Source organism: Ambystoma mexicanum, chromosome 2q (genome assembly GCF_040938575.1).
Source record: "Ambystoma mexicanum isolate Mex_15411 chromosome 2q, UKY_AmexF1_1, whole genome shotgun sequence".
In the NCBI taxonomy this organism is placed as follows: Eukaryota; Metazoa; Chordata; class Amphibia; order Caudata; family Ambystomatidae; genus Ambystoma; species Ambystoma mexicanum.
This window is the reverse complement of record NC_090924.1, coordinates 302578408-302599602: the sequence shown is the minus strand read 5'-3', so window position 1 is coordinate 302599602 and position 21195 is coordinate 302578408. Positions and strand designations below refer to the sequence as shown.

Sequence of the window (21195 nt, the reverse complement as noted above, 5' to 3'; positions counted from 1 at the left end):
TTGCAGTTTGGAAACTGTTTTTCTTTTTATCTAGTTTCCTCATCGGTGGTGGAGTGAAAAAGGTCACCACCCTCGAATAGAAGGTCCAATATGCGTTCCTGGACGTCTGGGTTGAATTTAGTAGCCCGAGGCGTTGGAATAAAGCTTTTTTACCGTAAGCCTCCAAGATCTTCTCCTCCTTGCCTAGCAGCACCGAGGATGAGGTGGCCGAGGAAGACCGAGGCTCTGAATAAAATGACGCTGCAGCGATCACCAAAGAGTGCAGTTGAGGGTGTGCCGACAGCAAGAGTGGGTCCCCCCTCCATTTGCCTATACTTGGCGTTGATGCGCCGATTTTCAGGATGGGCTAAGTGGGGCTTAAGCCATCCCTTTTTGGCCAGAGCGACAACGTCCTTCTGCATCAGAATCCCTGTTCTAGTCGCGGGGCATAAAGTGAGGACTTCGGCCAGGACCCCCGCCTCTGGTTGTTCGACCTCGTTTTGCGGGTAGCCCAAGTACTCTGCCAAACCTGCAAGCCGTTAATGGAAGGCCTTGGCTGATGACGTGTCGGAGTCCTGCTTCTCATCAGTGTCCACCAGGGTGTCGGGTATGTCCGGAGCAGGCGGAGAAGTGCTGAGCGCCGAGGGCTGAGGAGTAGGAACCGGAGCCGGTGGCAGCAGCGGAGCATGGTGTGGAACCGCCTAAACCGTGGGAGGTAGGGGAGCTGGAATCGAAGGAGCAGGCAAGGGCAGCAGGGGCTACACCAGGGCCTGCGGTGCTGGAGCCATAGGAGGAATGACTATAGGCGCAGGCGGAGGGGCCGGAGGGAGCATGTCCCTGATATCCCAAAGGATGGGCCCCATCTGAGGAGATCTCATGAGAGTGAGGAACTTTTTAAAATTCCTGTCCTCACGGGCTGGTGGGGCGGCAGGTGATGTTGAGGGGGTAGTGGGCGGATGCTGGGGCTGGTGCGTACTCCGTCTAGATGGTTGCGGGGTAAAACTGCCCTGCGCTGCTAATGGATAAGCAGTAGGCCACCTACCTGGTTGACACCAGTCCCACCTTGTAACTCATTCACCCACCTGCTCCAAGCGGTGGTATCAGACGAGCAGCCCTTTTCTCTGGCATGGCGGCCATCTTGTGGGTGCCACGTGCTGAAGTCGTGGTGCTTGGCTCACCGGGCCCGGCCTCCTCCAGGACTCTTGGCGGTGGAGCATGAGACCTACCCTGCACCTCAGGATGGGGTGTGGTAGGCACGTTGCCCTTGGCAGGGTCGCCGGTAGTGCTGCGTGCAGGTGCCCCCTCTGACATCTGGCCAGTATTAGGGCATAGCCCATCGGGTGTAAACCCGGTTAAAGAACCTCGCAGTCCTTCAGCACCGTCTCCGGAAGGATCTGATGACCCCCGGCCGGTAGCCCAAATAGCCTCGGTAGCAGTGCTGGTGCAAGAACCTGAAAGGTTGTTCCTGCTCGGGTGTTTCCTTGGGAAGGAGTCTCTGCGCTGGAAAAAAGCAGCCCTACCTTGAGCCTAGACTTTTGTCTGACCAAGTCCTTCAAGTCCTCTGGAGGCGACTTCTCGAAGAGCTTCCTCCACCGAGCTAGCCTGTTCTTGAGAGCTTGCGGTGTAAGCGGTCGGGGCCAAGGCAGCGGCGGCAAAGAGCGTGGGGATCAGACGTGGGGAAGAGCCCCTCGCAGGCTGGACACCCGCTGAAGCCTGCTGACGTTGACATGCGCCGGGGAGGAGCGTGGCGCCAGAGGACCGAGTACCTGATTGATTAAAAAAAGACAAAAGAAAGTATCCGGGGAAGAGCGCGTGATATTACAAGCCCAAAGCCAAACCCAGGAGCGCTGGTGAAACCGGCCTGTTCCAGTCGACGCAGAAAAGGGGACTGAGGAACAGAGTTGGTGGGCGAAGTCAGGGGAGCACATTCTCCCAGGGCCGCACGCATCTAAATTTAAAGGGGAAGAAGGTTTTTTCTGGTGAAAAGGGTTCAGTCTCCCGTCCCTAGCGAGGGACGCCCATGCAATATAGAGGAAAGGGGACGGGACGAAGGACTAAAATGGTTCTTAGTATTGCCCAACTAAATGGTACTCAATTCATCAAACTCTGAGGATGAAAGTTGGCCATATCTGCATTCAATACAAATTCTCAAGTGCATGTCTCTCATGTCAGAAGCATGTGATTAACCCATGGGTGTATTCATCCAGAATGGCAACGGGAAGGGGAAGAGTTAAAGTGTGAGATAGTAAGCACAAAAGAGTCATCGAATGGAACATGGAACCTAGAGCTAAAAAGAAGAAAATCACAAGAAAGAGACAAGACAATGACAGACTACAAAAAGTATCACAAGAACAAAAACAAGCAGTTGGGATGAGGAAGGACAGTACGAATTATGTGAAGTCTAAGCTCAGTTTCAAAAGAAATGCAAGACTCTTGGCCAAATTTAGAAAGGACGCTTGATGAGCCCATACACAGGGGATGACTTAGTGGAATGTGTTAAGTATTAATAAAATAACAGATGAGCAAGAGAGCAGTTATTGAATATAGCTAAAGCATAGTTTAGGTAAAGCTTATTCAGATAAAAATTATCTATTTTTGCAAAAACTCCTGCATCTTGTGACCCACTGAATATGGAGATAAAGGTATACCAGGTTTTGGCTACCAATTTAGTCAATGAGCACCAAAATGAAGGAAAGATTGCAATAACTGAAAAAAAAAAAGAAAATTGAGAAACAAGCTCAAAATATACTCACTGATTGTAAGAGAGTCTTGTTAGCATAGATGATCCGCAATATAAGCTTTATCATTAGCCCCTTTTTCATTCCGTTACCTAAAGAAAACGTGAAACTTGAGATAAGACGAAGCAAATGATTACAATAGTATTGGGTGTATTATAAGATAAGGTTGGGAATTAAGAAATTAACTTCTGTGCGTTTATTTACAATGTGTTTCTGTTTTTATTTTTAAATATACAATACAATGAAACATTACACAATTCAAATTAGTCATTCACATTAAACCTTGCACCTATTGATGCTCTTCAAATACAGAGCAATGAGTCCACACAGACAGCGTGTGACAATGCAAGTATGCAATGTGAAGTTTGTAGGTGTAAAATAAAAGAAAAGCATACTTCAACGCCAACAGAGTGGACACCTCCAGAGAACACAACCAGAATATTTCATGACCTGGGAGAGAGTGTCCATAGGACAACAACCAAGGTCAAGACTTAACCATCCCCTCCTAGTTGCAAACATCCAGGTCTGCTGAGAGATATGCTGCTCTCACAAGACCTTCAAAGTCCAAAAGTCTACTCACCAAGGAATGGATGGCAGAAGCAAACTAAGGCTCTAAAGAGTAAGATCCTCAGACTAGATCAACAGACTTATCTGCCTGCCCCTACTCTCTGCAACTCATCCAAAACAGGACTGCAAGACTTGTCTTTGACCTCAAGCCCAGGGATTGCATCTCTCGAGGATTAAGTTCAAAAACCTTTGCATTTTTCAAAAACTTCAACTCTCTCTTCCTAAATATCTTCCTTCTCGAGCTCTTCGCTCAACCAAATCCAACTCTCTCAGGATCAGTCGCTTCTCCAAGCAACGAGTTGGTGGTAGACTTCTTTCTTCTGCTGGGACCTCCCTCTAGAACAGCCTCCCTGCCTCTGTGAAACTTGAGGAGAACCATCTCCAGTTCCGGAAGTACCTCAAGACCTTCCTCTTTGCTTCTGCTTTCTCTCCTCCTCTTCCCTGCTGATCTCCTGGCTGAAGCTGCACTGGTTACCTGGCTACCCTCTAATCTCCGGCCCAGGACCCCTCACCACCAGCTGCACTACCCCCCCTGGCAACACTTGCACTCAGGGACTGTTTCTGTATCCCTACAGCCCCCACCAGCACTTCATACCTGATGTCTGCACTTACCCATGCACTGTTATTTACTGTCTTTATTTATTTTACTATTATCCTATGTACTGCACTCTTCCCCCACCCCACTCCCCTGCACTTGCATGAGTGCCCAAAAGGCTGTGCGAGCATTAAGCAAGCCATCATGCGATGCCCAGGTACACCTACACCCCCTTCGCCACCATTAGATCAGGAAGAAGGGTTTAGCTTCCTGAAAAACAGAATACAGATCATGTGACTGGAGAGCGTGCAGTTAGGTGCGATAGGAAACTCACAGAGAGGAGGTGGTCCATGTCACATGGGTAGGCTGAGCAGTATTACATCCAGATCAGATGGTCCTGTAAAATGATGTACCCAGGATGTAATCTAAAGTAAATGTAACAGACAAAAAGCATCATACTGACTTTTCGGCATAGGGGTTCATTGTGCAAAACTATAAAAACCCTGAGGTTTCTGTGCTCGGGCCTTAACTGGGACAGGAAACCAGTTTCCTGACCCACGTCTGACTTTGCTGCATGTCCTCCAATTGAATTACTTGATGAAATGCACCTGCCATTGCTTTCGGAGTGGTCTCTGCCAGATAACGTATGCTGGAATGAAGCATGAAAAGAACAAATTACTTATCACGCAGTAATGTTCTTTCTGATGGATGTTCCACCCACAGATTCTTCATCAATTGTATTCCTATACCAGTGCAGCTGTTCTCCAGAAACCTTAGCTCCACCAGGGGGCACAGCGTGGCTCTGCATCAGCTCTGCCCGACACCTCGACGAATCACACATTACATCGGGTCAGTATGGAATACATTACTCACCGTAATCGTATTTCTGGTGCTTGTATCTGCTTAGATTCACATGCTATGAATAGGCCGACATCTGGTGGAAGCTGCAGAGTATGACAGTTGTTTTCGATACTCGAAAATGGACGTCGAAATGGGGCATGCCAGTAATACTATCCCTAGTGTGACGTCCCCTGTACCCATGATCCCTCACATGGGTAGGTCCTCCGATTGTATTTTTCCGACATGAGGTAGCATGAGGAGTAGCGGGAGTTCCCAAGCAGATAAAGCTCATAACATCTATGCACCTTCTCTCAGGGGAGGAAAGGTGGGTGCATGTGAATCTAAGCAGATCCAAGCACCAGAAATAAGATTACCGTGAGTAATGTATTGCTTCTGATGCTTGTGCAATCTGCTTAGATCACATGCTATGCATAGATTAGCGAGCAGTGTTATGAGAAGGTGGTGGGTTGTGAGAAGGAATAGCGGCAAATAGATGTCTTAGAACCGCTTGTCCCACCTGTGTATCTGTCTTGGAGTGTGTGTCAATGCAGTAGTGCAGAGAGAAGGTCTGAACTGAGCTCCATGTAGCTGCTTTGCAAATGCTCTCTAAGGGGACATTTGCAATAAAGGCTAGAGTAGCCCCAGTACCCAGCGTGGAGTGGGCTCTTGGTGTAACGGCAGTGTTTTGTCCGATAATGAATAGCATAATTGTATACATTTGACTATCCATTTGGAGATTGCACTCTTGGAAACCCGCTCTCCTAGTCTACTTGTAGCCATGGAGACGAACAGTTGATCAGTCTTTCTAAGCGGTTTGGTCTTGTCTACATAGTAGAGAACCGGCCTCCTAACATCTAGTGTGTGGACTTTGACCTCAGCTGAGCTAGTTGGTTTCTGAAAAAAAGCCGGAAGCTCAATTGATTGGTTTACGAGAAATTTGTAAACGAGTTTAGGGGAGAACCTAGGGTGAGTCCGTAAAACCAACTTGTCCTTATGGATGACAAAGAAAGGGTCATGCACTGACAAGGCTTGGAGTTCGCTGACTCTTCTTATGGAAGTAATAGCCAATAAGAAGGCAGTCTTGTAGGTAATGTGTCTAAGGGTAGCTTGATGCAAAGGCTCGAAGGGGGGTCCCATGAGTTTTGCTAGTACCACGTTTAGGTCCCACCCAGGTTGGGGATTGGAGATTGAGGATGTAGTCTCTTCACTCCCTCCATGAACGCCTTAATAACTGGCACTTTCCACCATGAGACTTTACTTTGAGAGGTGGCATAGGCTAATAAAGCTGCTAGGTGGACTTTTAGAAAAGTCAAGACTAAACCTGAGTCTAGTAAGTGGAGCAAGTAGGTTAGAATGTGTGATGGGGTACATTCTATGGCGTTTATTTGCTTCGATTGGCACCAAATGTTGAATCTCTTCCACTTGGGGAAATACCAGTGTCTGGTGTTAGGTTTACGTGCTTCTTTCAGGATATCCATACACCGTTGTGGAAGATTAAGGTGACCGAACTCTATGACTTCAGGAGCTATGCTGCTAGGTTCTAAGAGTGAGGTTGTGGGTGTATTGTTATCCGCCACCGTGCTGAGTCAACAGGTTGACCTTGTACGGGAGCTTGATGGGATCGCACATCGCCAGTTTGCGCAGATGTGGATACCACACTTGTCTCACCCACATAGGAGCAACTGGATGCGTGCCATCTGATCCTTGTGTAGCTTTTTCACTATTCTGCTGATTAATGGAGTCGGGGGTAGGATGGTGATGTGGGGGGGGGGGGAGCACAAGCAAATTTCCCTGACCAGTTCATCCATACGGCGTTCCTCTTGGAGGCTGGTTGGGAGAACCTGGACGCAAAGTCTGGGCATATTTTGTTTTCTCTTGTAGCGAACAAGTGTAGAGAAGGGTAGCCCCAGAGAGAGAAGATGTGGTCTACCACGTCCGTGTGTAGCTGCCACTCGTGTTCTTCTGGTAAAGGATCTCTGCTGAAAGAGTCTGCTAGAGTGTCGAGTACCCCTGGAACATGATGGAAGGACAGGGACATCCCTCATCTGAGTGCCCACTTCTATATTTTCTGAGCCAGTTTGGACAGATGTGAAGAGTGTGTACCTCCCTGATCATTGACGTAGAACATTACGGTGGTGCTGTCTGTTAGGACTTGTACTGACTGGTCCGTCAAGAGGTTCTCGAAGTGCCTTGAAAACTGCCAATAGTTCCAGTACATTGATGTGTTTCTGTGCTGTCACTTGTGGCCACAGGCCGTGTGCTGTGTGGTGAAGGTAGTGGGCCCCCCCCACCCGGAAAGTGAAATGCGTCTATTGTGACTATCGCTTGCGCTTCTGGATTGTGAAAGGGTTTCCCCTTGAGCAGATTTTCCCTTGACCACCAGCGTAAGTTCTGAACCAGTGAAGGCGAAACAATCACTAGATCGTCCCACTGACCACTTGCCTGAGACCATTGGTTCACCAACCACTCCTGCATTGGCTGCATGTGCAGGCTTGCGTGGGGAGCCAGGTAAATGCACGATGCCATCATACCTAGCAGACGCATTGCTTTGCATACGCTTATCCGGAGACCGGCTTGATGCTGGGGTATTTGCCATAGCATGTTTTGTACTTTTTCCATGGATGGGAAGGCTAAGCCTTCCCAACTGTTTGGATCTGTTTGGTACCAGACTTGACTTTTTCTCATTTATTGAGAATCCCAATTGGAGAGAAGGTCTATTGTTCTCTGCATGTTTAGCTTGCAAAGTTGCTAGGTTTCTCCAGTGATCAGCCAGTCGTCCAGGTAAGGGTACACTGGGATTGACTCCCTGTGTAGGTGCGCTGCCACCACCACCAGTACCTTGGTGAACACCCTTGGAGCCGAGGCTATCCCGAAGGGCAGCACCTTGAACTGGTAGTGCTGGTCTGCTACTTTGAATCGCAAGAATCTTCTGTGCACCCGGAACATTGAAATATGAAAATAAGCATCTTTGATGTCCAATGTTGCCATGTAATCGCCCCGTTTTAACAGAGGGATTACTTCTTGTAGCGTTGTCATGCGAAATTTTTGAGGTTTGACAAACTTGTTTGCAGGGCACAGGTCTAGTACCGGGGCGCATGGTTAGATCTTTTTTTGGCACAAGGAAGTACGTTGAATAAACACCCTTGTTTACCTCGTTGTACGGCACAACCTCAATGGCATCTTTGAGGAGTAGAGCCTTGACCTCCTCAACCAGGATGAGTTGTTCTTCCTGCGATGATATTTTCTGGTGTGGGGGGAGGTTTGAAGGTCTTCCTTGGAGTTCTATGCAGTAACCTCCTGTCACTGTCGACAACACCCACTTGTCTGATGTTATCCCCTCCCATGCGTGGGTGAAATGTGATATTCGTCCACTGACTGGGGAGGAATGGGAAGGGACCTGTAGCGGGGCGTCATTGTTGGGAGGTTGTTCCTCCAACTCTGGTGGGGGAGCCTCTCCCTCTTCCGCGACCTCTGCGCTGACCCCTGGGGTAACCCTGGGTCGGATGTTGACTATTGTTCCACGAGGAACCCTGGCTCTGACTGTATCCGGTGCCTCTTTGCGAGTTTTGGCCACAAAAAGGCCTAAAATTATTGCCATCCCTCTGGTTGGTCTGTGTTAGTTGGCCAAGGGATTTAAGTGTCTCGTAATACTCCTTGGCAGATTTAAGAGCGTCCTCAACTGCTTTCCCAAACAAGACATTCGGCTCAACAGGCATGTTGAGCAGGGTAGCCTGAGTTTCTAGTTTAAATCCCGACTAAGCCAGGCGTGACGTTTCAGGATAGTTGCCTCAGCAATAACGCGCCCCATGTTATCTGCTGCGTCAAAATTGCTCTTTAGTAGGACGCCAGCTGTTGCTCTGCCTTCGGCAGCCACAAGGGAGAGCTTGGACTTAATTGGTTCTGGCGCTGATTCAGCAAGAGCTGTAACCTCGTCCCACTTTGTGCAGTCCTAGCTTGCTAGTAAGGTGGAATCATTAGCGATACGTGCTTGGTATGCCGCTGAAGAGGCCATTTTCCTTCACATATTATACAGTTTCTTACTTTCCTTGTCCAGAGGAGCTTCGGACGAGGCCAAGGGGGTACCGGCTCTCTTGCGAGTAGTAGTAACTACCAGAGAGTCTGGTCTAAGGTGGCCCCTGGTCGCAAACATTTTTCGATTCTGGGGTTTACTGCCCTGGTCCGATTAGGCATCTCTGAGATGGCTGAATCCTTCTTTGTACAGACTTGAGTAGGGGAATAAACTGAAGTTTGTTTCTTATTCCCCCCCCAAGATGTTTTCTGCAAAGTCCTTATCTTGTTGGGTTTTCTGTGTTTCAATCCCAAAGTGATCAGCAGCCCTGAGAAGTATGCAATTGACTAGGGGCTGGTTGTCCACCGGGGAATCTAGTAAGGTAGTGTCTTGCGGGGGTGGAGAGTCCATGGCAAAGACCACCGACTCAGTGTCATCCTGATCTTCCCCTGCATCGACTTTGTCAATGTCGATGTCCTCATAATAAGGGTTATTCTCGTCTATATATTCATCTTCTCCTGCATCCAGATCATAAAGATCAGAGGATATGCGAGGTGTCTTGTAGACTGATTCGTCATAGAGTGCACCTGAGGGGTGAGACCTTTTCCCTGACGGTTAAGTAGACAAATCTGGCTGGGAAGACAGGCTTGACTGAGTGAGCACAGGTGTTGTCTTAGAGCTTGACGCCCGAGTAGTGGAGGTGTGTTTGCCAGACGTTGGAGAGCCTGGGGGTGCTCTTCGAAAAGATTTGCTAGAAAAGTAATGCGCTGCATAAGGAACAAGTTACTTACCTGTAACTGTTGTTCTCCAGCATGGGTCTGGCATGGATTCACATGCTCATGAATATTCCCCGTCGTCAGGCTGGGAATCCTCGGTAAAGAAAAAACCAGTATCAGTTTCGTTTCTGATCTGTCTTTCGTAGTAGTAACCAATCACTGGTCTCTGCGTCATACTGACCACAGCCAATGACTGCCCTCTACCTAAGCACCGCCTCTGGCAGCCATCTTCAGATTTGGAAGCACGTGAAGTGGCAGTATGACCAAGTGAAGAGCCGCAGAGGGGTAGGCGGGAGGGTTCGCATGTGAATCCATGCCAGACCCATGCTGGAGAACAACAGTTACAGGTAAGTAACTTGTTCCTTCTCCAGCATGGGGTCTGGCATGGATTCACATGCTCATGAATAAAGAATACATAGCAGTACACACATGCACAACCACGGGAGGTGGCAAAGGCTCAACATTAAGCATTACATCAAACTCAACATTAAGCACCTTATCTCCTCAACAGGCTCACCTCAGGCGAACAGGTTGCGCAGCACTGCTTGGCCGACCCTGGACTCCTCCCTGGAATCCCGATCGACTCAGTAGAATTTCGTGAAGGTGTGCGTCGACCTCCACGTAGCAGCCCTACATATGTCCAGCAGGGGCACACCAGAAAGGAACGCCGTGGTAGCTGCGATCGCTCTGGTGGAATGGGCTCTCGGACGGCCAGGCAGCGGTCGGTTTGCCAACCGATGACAGTACATGATACAGCCGGAGAGCCATCTGGAAATGGAAGCCTTCGAGAGAGCCTTCCCATGATTGACAGGTCCAAAGTTCACAAAGAGTTGTGACGTCTTCCGAAAACCCTTCGTGCGGTCCACGTAGAACTTCAGCGCTCTAGCCACATCCAGCGAGTGCAAAGTCCTCTCAGCCGGCGACGAAGGCGACGGGAAGAACACAGGCAACACCAAGGGTTCGTTGAGATGGAAGTCCGACAGTACCTTGGGCATGAAGGAGGGGTGCGTCCTGAGCACTACCCTCGTGTCGTGAAAAGTCAAGTACGGGGCCTTGCAGGAAAGGGCCTGGATCTCTCCCACCCGTCGTGCGGAGGTGATGGCCACAAGAAACGCTGTTTTCCACGACAGAAACTTCAACGGGGCCGAGTGCAGAGGCTCGAACGGAGGTCCCATGAGCTTGGTCAGCACCACGTTGAGCTCCCACGCCGGGGCCGGAGCCTTCACCGGCGGGAACGATCTGAACAGTCCCTTCATGAACTCTTTCACCAGACGATGAGACCACAAGGACGTCCTCCCCGTGGTTCTGGTGTATCGGGAGATCGCAGCAAGATGAATGTTGATGGACGCGTGTGCCAGTCCAGCTTTGGCCAGCGTCAGCAGGTACGGCAGTACCTGGGGAGCCTTAATCCGTAGAGGGTTAATCTTCTGTGCGTGGCACCAGACAGAGAACCTCTTCCATTTGTGTCCGTAGCATTTAAGAGTCGAGGACGCCCTGGCCTTTGCAAGAACCTCTCTGCAGTCGGCCGGTATGTCGTATCCTCCAAACTCTAGCGCTGCAGGAGCCAGGCCTGCAAGTTCAGCGATTTCGGGTCGTGGTGGAGGATGGCGCCTCCTTCCCTGGAGAGTAGATCCGCGTCCACCGGCAGCTTGATTGGCGGGGACGTTGACAAGTCCAGAAGGTCCGGGAACCATATCTGCCTTGGCCACGCAGGTGCGACGAGGATCATCCTGCACCGTGACTTCTTGAGCTGGTTGACGAGCCGGATTAGCAGTGGCAAAGGAGGGAACGCGTAGAGGAACAGGCCCTCCCAGGGGAACGAGAAAGCATCGCCCATGCTCCTCGCCTGGGGAAACCTGCTGGCGAACCTCCGGCACTTGGTGTTCGTCGCCGTCGCGAACAGGTCGATCTGGGGTGTGCCCCACCGTCGGAAGAGGCGATCCACTAGATCCTGCCATAGTTCCCACTCGTGGCACGAGCACAGCTCCCTGCTGAGTGAGTCGGCGATGGTGTTTTTTATCCCTGCCAGATGAAACGGCACCAGAAACATCCTTTGGGCGACGGCCCAATGTCACAGGTCCTGCGCCTCCTTGGACAGAGCTGGGGACCTGGTTCCGCCCTGTTCCCTGATGTAAAACATGGTGGTGGTGTTGTCGGTGAAGATCCTCACCACCTTGCCCTTGAGGGACGGAAGGAAGGACCTGAGGGCCCAGAACACAGCACGGAGCTCCAGGACGTTGATATGGAGGGACTTCTCCGACGGGAGCCAAAGGCCTCTCGCGTGTAGATTTTCGGTGTGCGCTCCCCACCCTTCCAGGGAGGCATCCGTGGTCACTGTCTCCTGGTGGTCTGGAAGTCCATGCCCGCCGTCAGATGCGCGCGGGTGCCCCACCACCGGACCGCGCGGCGGAAACTCTCGTCGAGTGTGATCCTCTCCTCGAAGCCGCCCGTCGTTTGGATCCAGCGCGCGTCCAGGAACTCCTACAACGGGCACATCCAGAGCCTGCACATGGGAATGAGGTAGAAGCAAGAAGACATCATTCCGAGGAGGGACTTGATGGACCTCACCTTGGCCGTGTCGGAAGCCAACATCCGCTGTACCTTGCCCAGGATGGACCTGGTCCTTTCCTCCGACGGGGAGGCCAGAAGGGACACTGTGTCGAGCTTCGCTCCCAGAAACAGTGCGTTTTGCGCGGGTACCAGGTGGGACTTGGCGTAGTTCACGGTGAATCCCAGGTCCGTGAGAAGTTGGACGGTCTTTGCCGTGTGCTCCACGGCGAGCTCCCTCGTCTTGGCCCGGATGAGCCAGTCGTCCAGGTAGGGGTAGACGTGGATCCCCTCGCGGCGCAGCTGCGCCGCCACCGGTGCGAGGCACTTGGTGAATACCCTGGGTGCCGACCGTAGTCCGAAGGGGAGGGCTTTGAACTGGTAGTGACGCCCTTGGACCACAAACCTGAGGAATTTTCGGTGCCCCTTTAGGATGGGAATATGGAAGTAGGCATCCTCCAAATCCAACGACGACAGGAAGTCTCCTTCCTCCAGCTGACTCAGGACGTGCTGGAGGGTGACCATCCGGAACTTCTGCGCCTTGATGAATTTGTTCAGACGTCGCAGGTCTAGGATGGGGCGCCATCCTCCCGTCTTCTTCACGAGGAAGTATCTCGAGTAAACTCCGGAGCCCCGAAGCCTCTTTGGAACGAGTTCGATGGCGCCCTTCCTGAGCATCGCCCTTACCTCCAGGAGAAGCTGAGGGACGTGAAGCTCTTTTCTGGCAACGGGGGGGACGCGCGGGCATCTTCTTTGAAACTCGAGCGCGTGGCCCCGGGCTAAGGCGTCCAGCACCCACCGGTTGGTGGAGATGGACTCCAAGGGCCCGGGCCGTCTCAGTGTCCGCTTTAATGGCCTGAAGGGAATCGTCCACTGTTTTCCCAAACAGGTTGTTCCCATCGAACGGCATGTCCAGGACTCTGGTCTGTACGTCTTGACGGAAGTCCGTAGCCTTGAGCCATCCACGCCGCCTAAGGCACACGCCGTTGCCCAACTGGCGAAACCCAGTGTCGGCGATGTCCGTCGCAATAGTGATGGCGTGGTCCGACGCCACCTCACCTTCCTGTAGGATCTCCAGGGCATCCGCCCTCTTGTCGTCCGGTAGGAAGTCCAGCAGGGGAGCCAGTTTGTACCATAGCTCCCTGTCGTAGCGGGCCACGATAGCCAAGGCGTTGGCCGCTTTAATCGTCGTCGCTGCAGACGAGATGACCCTGCGTCCCATAGTGTCCAATTTCTTTCCCTCGCCGTCCGGTGGGGAAGTCGATGTGGAGGCCGCACCCCCCCCCCCGCTTTCTTCCTGGCCGCCGCAGAGACGACGGAGTCCGGGGTAGGCTGCGCCCGGAGGCACAGGGGGGCCGCGTCCGGGACCCGGTACTTCTTCTCGTACCGGTCTCTTCTAGCTGGCGTCGTGGAAGGGTTCTTGAGGAGGGCGAGGCCCTCATCCCAAATGTCGTCCAGTAGAGGCACCGCGAGGACCGTCTTCCTCTTGGCCTCGCGCCGTTGATAAAGGAATCCTTCCTTTTTCTTCTCCTCAGGGCAGAGTTGGAAAAGCTCGGATGCCCTGGCGATCATGGAGTGGAACGAACCAATCTCGTCGGGCGGAGAAGCCCTGGTGGGAGGTGACGACGGTAGATCCTCGTCGTATACCTCGTCGTCCGTACCCGTCGCTGCTGTGTCAGTCCCCGTATCATCCCCTCGGGTGGACGGGGAGGAGGGCTGGACGGTGCGCGACGGCTGAAAAGGAGGTGGAGGGTGAATCCTTCTTTTCTTGGGCGGGGGAACGCCAGAAGGTCCCGGTTCAGGATCCCCCGACGGGAGAGGTTCCTCCGTCGGCAACGGTAGTCTTGTCCTTATCTCTGAGCATAAGGACTGTATAGCCAACAAAATGGCCGCCGAGTTGTCTTGCGGCGCTGGCAGAGGGGAATCCGACGGGCGATCAGGGGCCCCGTCGGCACCCTCGACGATGTCGTCGTCACCCGCGTCGGGATCCATCCCGACGGGCCGGTCTTCTTCCACGCCAAGGCCGTGGCTTAAGACCTTGATCAGCTCTTCCTCTGAGGTTGAAGCCGAATCTACGACGACGCCCTGCCCCCCCTTTTTCTTCCCCGCCGGGGATTTCACAGGGGTCCTATCGATGGGCACAAAAGAGGACTCCCTCCGAGGTGGCAGGGAGACTCTGAGCCCCGAGGTCGCCACCACTGGTGTAGCCTCCACAGGCTGAGCCAGGGTCGCTTCGACATTATCGATAGAGGGCTTGGCCGGATGGATTAAGGCCTTCACCACCTTAGGTGCGCTCACCGCCTTATCCTTGAGGGGGGGTGGGGGGACACTGCCTCGCTCCCCCTCCGATGGGGCCTTCGAGCTCGACCGGGGCCTCTCCAGGAGCTTCGCTGGGTGCTCGCTCTTCCTCTTACCCGACCCAGAGCGTTGGCTCCTAGTTGAAGGTGCCGGGGAGGGTGCGCCCTGCCTGGCGCCCGTAGAGCCCGACCGTTCGGCGCTCCCGGTGCCAGCGGACTCGCGGTGCTTGGCCTTGTGTTGGACCCCCGTCGCCGGGGCGTCCTTCCTCTTCTTCTCGCCTGACGGGCTCTTCCCTTCCAGCCAGTTGGCGAGACGTTGATGGTGGTCCTTCATGGTCCGCTCCGACATATTGCCGCAAAACGCACAGTCCTTCTCCACGTGCGTCTTGTCCTCATGTAAGCAGTAGAGACAAAAGGAGTGTTCGTCCTCCTTAAAGACGTTCTGCAGCTGGCATCCAGGGCAGACCCTGAACAGCTTTCCGGGCGTCGAGCTTCCCTTCTCCTGGGCCATGTCCGGGCCTGAGAAGTTTCTGGAGTCCTCCAAAGCGTAGCTCGACGAAATCTTCACCCTTGAGGGGCGCAGACGAATCCGACACGGGTCCCCGTTGATCGGATGGAGAGTCGGTGGAGCTTGAGGCTCTTTTGACCGAAAAACGAAGTTTTTGAGCAAAAAACGTGAAAAAATAGCACTAACGCTCGAGAGCAATAGCACGAGGATCCCAACACATGAACGTGCGGTAAAAATCTGAAGATGGCTGCCAGAGGCGGTGCTTAGGTAGAGGGCAGTCATTGGCTGTGGTCAGTATGACGCAGAGACCAGTGATTGGTTACTACTACTACGAAAGACAGATCAGAAACGAAACTGATACTGGTTTTTTCTTTACCGAGGATTCCCAGCCTGACGACGGGGAACATTCATGAGCATGTGAATCCATGCCAGACCCCATGCTGGAGAACCATCTATATCTTGGGCAGACCAAGTAGCTGAACTGGGGATAATCCCCAGATAGGTAGGGGCAGGTGTAGGGGTAGAGGCAGGTATCTCATTAAATAACGCCTCTTCCTTCAACTAGATGGGATCAGGCTCATCTATAATGTCTTGTACAGGAACATTATCAGTTCCTCTAGGGTAGTTGGCTGTTCCCTAGGTATGTCCCTTTTATCCCCTGGGTTCCTGTCCTTATGAGGGGAACTGGATCTGTGTTTTTCCCTATGATCTTTGCTCTTGTGAGAAGATGTTATAGAGCTGGGGACCGTAGTTGGGGTTTTGGGGTCATTAGAACGAATCGCGACTATGGGAACGGCTTGCGCAATGTTTTTTCGATATCGCGATGCCGGGCGATGTAGTTTTGAGTCCGGTGTCCTTTGTTTTCGTGGGCTTGTCATGATGCGGCCGCTCAGGGCGCTCAGAAGGCCGTAAATCTGAGGATTTGCCCTTCGCTGTCGGCGATTAAGCCCCATCGTGTTAGGAAAATAGCTGCGTGTAAAAATGAAAGCACGACTGATCTGGCTTTCCGCCATGCAATAAACGTGGTAGCGAGCTCTAAGGAACTCAGAGAATGGAGAATGGAGTACCCAATGTTAAAAGTCTGGTACACCAAAGCCGCACTGCATTAATGTATGCAGCGGAGCTCCAAACGGCGGTATATAATAAAGTGAATTTGGTCACCCGGCGGAGTCGGGTCGTAGAGTCTCTTGTGCTACTGTGCCTGCTGAGTGAGAGGAGCTGCAGTCTGCTTTCTACTGCGACTGAATTGCCTGGGATCACCTGACTCTTCATAACCCAGTCCCAGCCGCAGAGTCGGGTCGTGGAGTCTCTTGTCTCTGGGCTGAGGCGAAGGCTAAGCCATTGCCTTAAACTGTTGATATAGGTGATGTCTGTCTTGAGCGACTGACTTTGTGCCTCAGAGTTGCAGGCCCTTGCCAACCGCCGGCTCTCATCTACCCTGGAATAACTGTTGCACCTCCACTTGCTTCAACTGGCGGTGTCAGCCACGTAAACTGTTTAGCCGTGCCTGCCTGAGCGGGGATGGCCCTGTGATTACTCTTGCTTGTGCACTTGGACCATTTGGATCCGGTCTCCGATTAAATCCGCATTGCCCTTTTTCGAACTGGGATTAACGGAGGTTACTTTAGAGCCAACCTCACGCTGGTAGCAGACACTTACAGCGTACTTCTCCCCCCCCCCTCCCCATTCCATTTCCCCCACCTCTCCTCTTCTTTCCTCACCTGCTACAGCTGTGCGCCCGGAGCGAGCTCCCGTGCTGGCTCACAGACCAGGTGACGCAGAGTCAGCTGTGTGCTCTGCGCGAGCTCCGGTCCGACCCTAAGAGCGGGTGCTGCGCGAGCTCCGGTCCGACCCTAAGAGCGGGTGCTGCGCGAGCTCCGGTCCGACTCTAAGAGCGGGTGCCGCCGAGGATCCTGCGGGCTCATCTGCTCTGGGAGGCCGTGGCCGTCGCTGTCTGCGTGTCTGCCGACCTCTTCTGGGTGCTGGACTGTTCATGAGCGATTGTCCTTGAGAAACATTCGGCGCGGCCTGTGAGTAACTCTAGAACACGAAACAGTGATATTTCAGTCAGGAGACTGCGGGATTGGATCCTTTGATCCTGACTGAACCTTTATTATTCCTACAGAGATATTTCCTGAATAGTCAAACTTGGCCTATTCAAGCAGGAGACTGTGGAACTAAGGCACATTTGTCGGTTGCAGTATTTTATGAGTGAATCTGCTGGTATATATATATATATCTTTTTTTTTTCTCTCCACTCCTTTTGAAAATTCAACAAATATAGTAGATTAAATGATGTCTGCTGCAAGTGGACCAGCGACCAGATCTAAAATCAAGTCTAATACTACTTTGGATCTGGTAAACAGGGGATCCAGTAACGTAGATGAAAATTCTCCACAACGACAGACACATGGAGCTATTTCCACACCAGGCCAATCTGAGACTTTGGCGAACAACTCACTTCCCCCGGCGGTGAATAAGGCGGCCCCATCAGTCACTGAATTTGCCATGACCGGGTCGCGTTCTAAGCATCCCCATACGATACAGATAGAAATGTGTGGGCTGCCCGTTTCACAAAAGGAAAAAGCTATCGCAGCAAAAAAACGCTGGGAACAAGCTTTTTCCAAAGCTAACAAGAAGGCAGATGTTAGAGATCACCACCCAAACAAGAAAGATCAACGCCAGATGCGATTGTCGATGGACGTCACAGAAATTGAAGATTTAATGATCAATCATGATAAAAGAAATGAAGTATTCAATCTACAGTCTAAAATCAAGGAAGAGCACTCATGGCTAGCATCAACGCCGCGAAACACAAACCTCCACACTATGACAAAGATGCATCAAAGTCTGGGGATAACAAAGAGCAATAACCTACCCGAAGATTCTGTTACATTACCAGATCAGATCTCGGGCGCGAATCGCTTTTGTCAATGCCAACAGAACTTACCTCCTTCAAAAGCAATTGAAGTAATTCCGACGACTATGGTGGACCTGCAAAATCTGCTCCTAGCGGTAACATCACAGGCATTGAGCCCATTTATGAAGTTATTAGAAAATAATCATGACGCACAAAAAGATCAAGCTACATTACTTGCCTTAATCCACACAAAACAAATTTATCTGGAGACCTTTGTAAACAACATACGCACTCGACTAAATCAAGAGGACGAAACGAGTGCCCAATGGCAATCAAGACTATTCGAAATAACCAGAAGAGAACACGAAGAGAAGGCCACATTAACAGCAGGATTGCTGGAGATCTTGGCAAATGGGCAGAAGGATAGGAATTTACAAGGCCCCAAGGAAAATGAGATCCATACAGCTACCCCACAAGCAACAGACCCCTTGCATGTCATTAGTGACCAGGTTGCACCCAACATGCCGAATACATCTATATCGCAAGCCAGTGAGGACAAGCCTCTAACACATGAAAAACAGCTGGAAATGTTTACCATCTTCGAAAAAATCAAAGAACAATGTTACTATTTCGTAGCAATTGCAATCCAAAAAAAAAAAATCTTCAAGGAAAAACAGATCAAATTTCTCTAGAGCATTTTTACGGAATTTGACAACCCCTGGAGTAATCAAAGTTATCCAACAAGGGGGGGGAAGAATGGAGGGCAACCTAATATTCCCCCAGAGGTACATAAAATAGACAAAGAAGAAACGATCCCAGTAGAGTCCTCTACGATTGGAAATGAGATATCACATGTAACTGAAGCCCAACAGAATGACGATCCATCTAGTCAAGTTGCACTCTTAAATCTGCCTACTTACTCTGAAGAAGATCAAGAAGGCAATTGGGACGCTAGAATGCCTAACAATGTACAATCTCTTATAATCATTGATTCTTATGAAGAAGGATATACAATTGATTCTACACTAACACAGCTCACTTGTGAAGATATATCTGATAGTGAGTTAGAGTTATCAATTCTCAGCGTGGATTCTATTTCAGACAGTGAATGTTCTATCTCGCAGCCACAAGAGAGAACACAAAGCATTCAGAGGTCTCTGCGAGAAAACAGTATAGACCAAGATGCAGGGTCACAATTGAGACAACCTAATTTTATTAATCCTTTGGAACTAATACAAGATATAGGACTAAAAATTGAAAAATTGAAAGTAGATAAATATCATCATGATTTGATCTTGAACCGAACAAACACACTGCGGTTGTTTCATGCAATTCCCGCAATTCAATGGATTGACACAAGTCATATCAAACTGTTGGAATTCACGGATGAGAAGAAATTGGATGTAGTGCACGTGCAATTTCACAATACAGAGAATATACAAAAGATAATCAAGGAGGCTTCCCATTTTCTGACATTAGGGTTCTCATGTACAGCGATAACAACAATTAAGAGAAATGGATTGTGTTCCCGACAGAGCTATGAAAAAAGGTCAGATAAGCAGGAGAAACAAGGAGCGGTTGCTGTTAATGCCTCAGAGATGTTCACACATTGTAGGAAGCCTTCGTCAGCAGAAAGAGTGATCTATAAATACACTCCAGCGAATCTAACTAAGGTACCATCTTGGAGAGAAGTTGAATCTCCAAACCTGCCAACGCTAACAACGAGAATGAATTCTGTTAATACACCGTTCTGGAGAGAGGCAGAATCCTCTTACATGACGGTGTCGTCATCAAGAACTGATTACTCTTAACCATCAACGAAGCAGACCACTGCCACAATGACCCTCTGTACATGGAACTCCAGAGGGTCCTCTCACCTCTTTTGTGCAAATACGGATGACCTATGGAAACATAACATCATCTGTCTGCAGGAGACATGGATTGATACTTTGCCTGGATGCGATGGATACATCGTTTCCATGAACCCAGCAATAACACGAAAAATAGGACGCCCGTCTTCTGGTCTCCTTACCCTGATTAAAATCGAAGAAAATATACGTCTGGTGGATAGTATCAATATTTCTCCTTGGATCCAACAAACCGTTATAGAAATTCTATCTACTAGCACGACTGAAGGACGCATACATCGAGGAACCCCTCAGACGCTAACGATATTTAATCTCTATTGGAACCAGGCAGCGATTGAAACAAACAACTTTATTGACATGCTGTTCTCTGCGATAGATAATCTTGTTTTGGAACTTAAGGAGATCGAAATAATAGTTTGTGGAGATCTTAATATTCATCTATTCGACAAGCAGGGTAGACTTAAGGACAAAGCACAATTATCCGCGAGTGCAAGGATTTGGACCAAGGAAACAACCATGAGGCAGCTTAACTGCACCTACAAGCTGAATTCCAGTGCTACCTCTTTTACTTGGACGAATGGAAAACAAGTAGAAATTCTAGATTACATATACATCTCGGCAAATCTAGTCTCTAAACTACAAGCGCAAGCGAATGCAAGATCTGTTAACAGTGACCATCATATTATCAGCATCACCTTGAAAGTGCCGTATAGTACAGGAGATCAAATTAACTTACCTCTGTTGGAAATCAACTTGGCAGGCACTAGACTGCGTATCAATGACAATGAAATGAGGAAAATAATAACATATCTGTCCAACACACAGACTGGCGGAAAACTAATAAACTATGAGTGGATTTTGACTCCCTTTCTGCGGAAGACTCACAATCAACACCACAATAAGAACATCCATACTCACGCATACAATCCCAAACTCAGAGAAAAGAAAAAAGAAATGCAGAGAAAGATTCTGGAACTTAAAACAAGGAAATGTCCGAACATAGAAAATAAGATCCGCAAAGTCAAACAGCGATACAGAAATTGGACAAAGAATGCAAAAGCTCTACTCGCGCAACAAGATGCAGAAGCCATGCTAACACAATTGAAGACGCATAACACAAGAGGGCTGTGGAATCTTCTAAATCCACAAATAGACACGCACCATCATTCAAGGGATTTCTGAAGGTGCATGGATTAGTCACTATGAGTCGATTTACAAACTGACCACGAATAAACAGCTAATTGGTCTAGATCAGAGAGAAACGTCCCCATGGACAAATGCCTGGACATTCGAAGCCATCATCGCAATAATAAAAAAGCTGAATACATCAAGAGCGCCTGGCCCTGATGGCCTGAGCAATGTCATCATAAAGAAATATCCTGAGGACTGGGCCAGATTTTGCTTAAGTCTCTTCACCACGATCGAATGCTGGAAACAAATTCCGCTTACCTGGACGAAAGCCATCTTGATACCCATATATAAAGCAGGGGACAGAAAATTGCCATCGAACTACAGACCGATCGCCCTTTTAGATCCGATTGCAAACATTTTCGCAACTCTGCTGCTTAACAACCTTAATATATGGATCAAAGAAAGTAAAAAATTCGACATCAGAGCAACTGGATTCACAAAAGGTACGGGAACACATGTAAACCTCATGATTCTGAATTT

General features: G+C 50.1%; 1 protein-coding gene across 6 annotated transcripts in view; it reads right to left on the bottom strand.

The window, feature by feature from the left end:
• LOC138569353 (uncharacterized) overlaps window positions 1–21195 on the bottom strand; it is a 1814236-nt gene that overhangs the window by 817625 nt on the left and 975416 nt on the right. For all 6 annotated transcript variants that reach the window (XM_069647265.1, XM_069647261.1, XM_069647266.1 and 3 more), the window contains one exon: window positions 2733–2809. In XM_069647265.1, the coding sequence (XP_069503366.1) occupies window positions 2733–2809 (77 nt within the window). The remainder of the gene's footprint in view (window positions 1–2732; window positions 2810–21195) is intronic.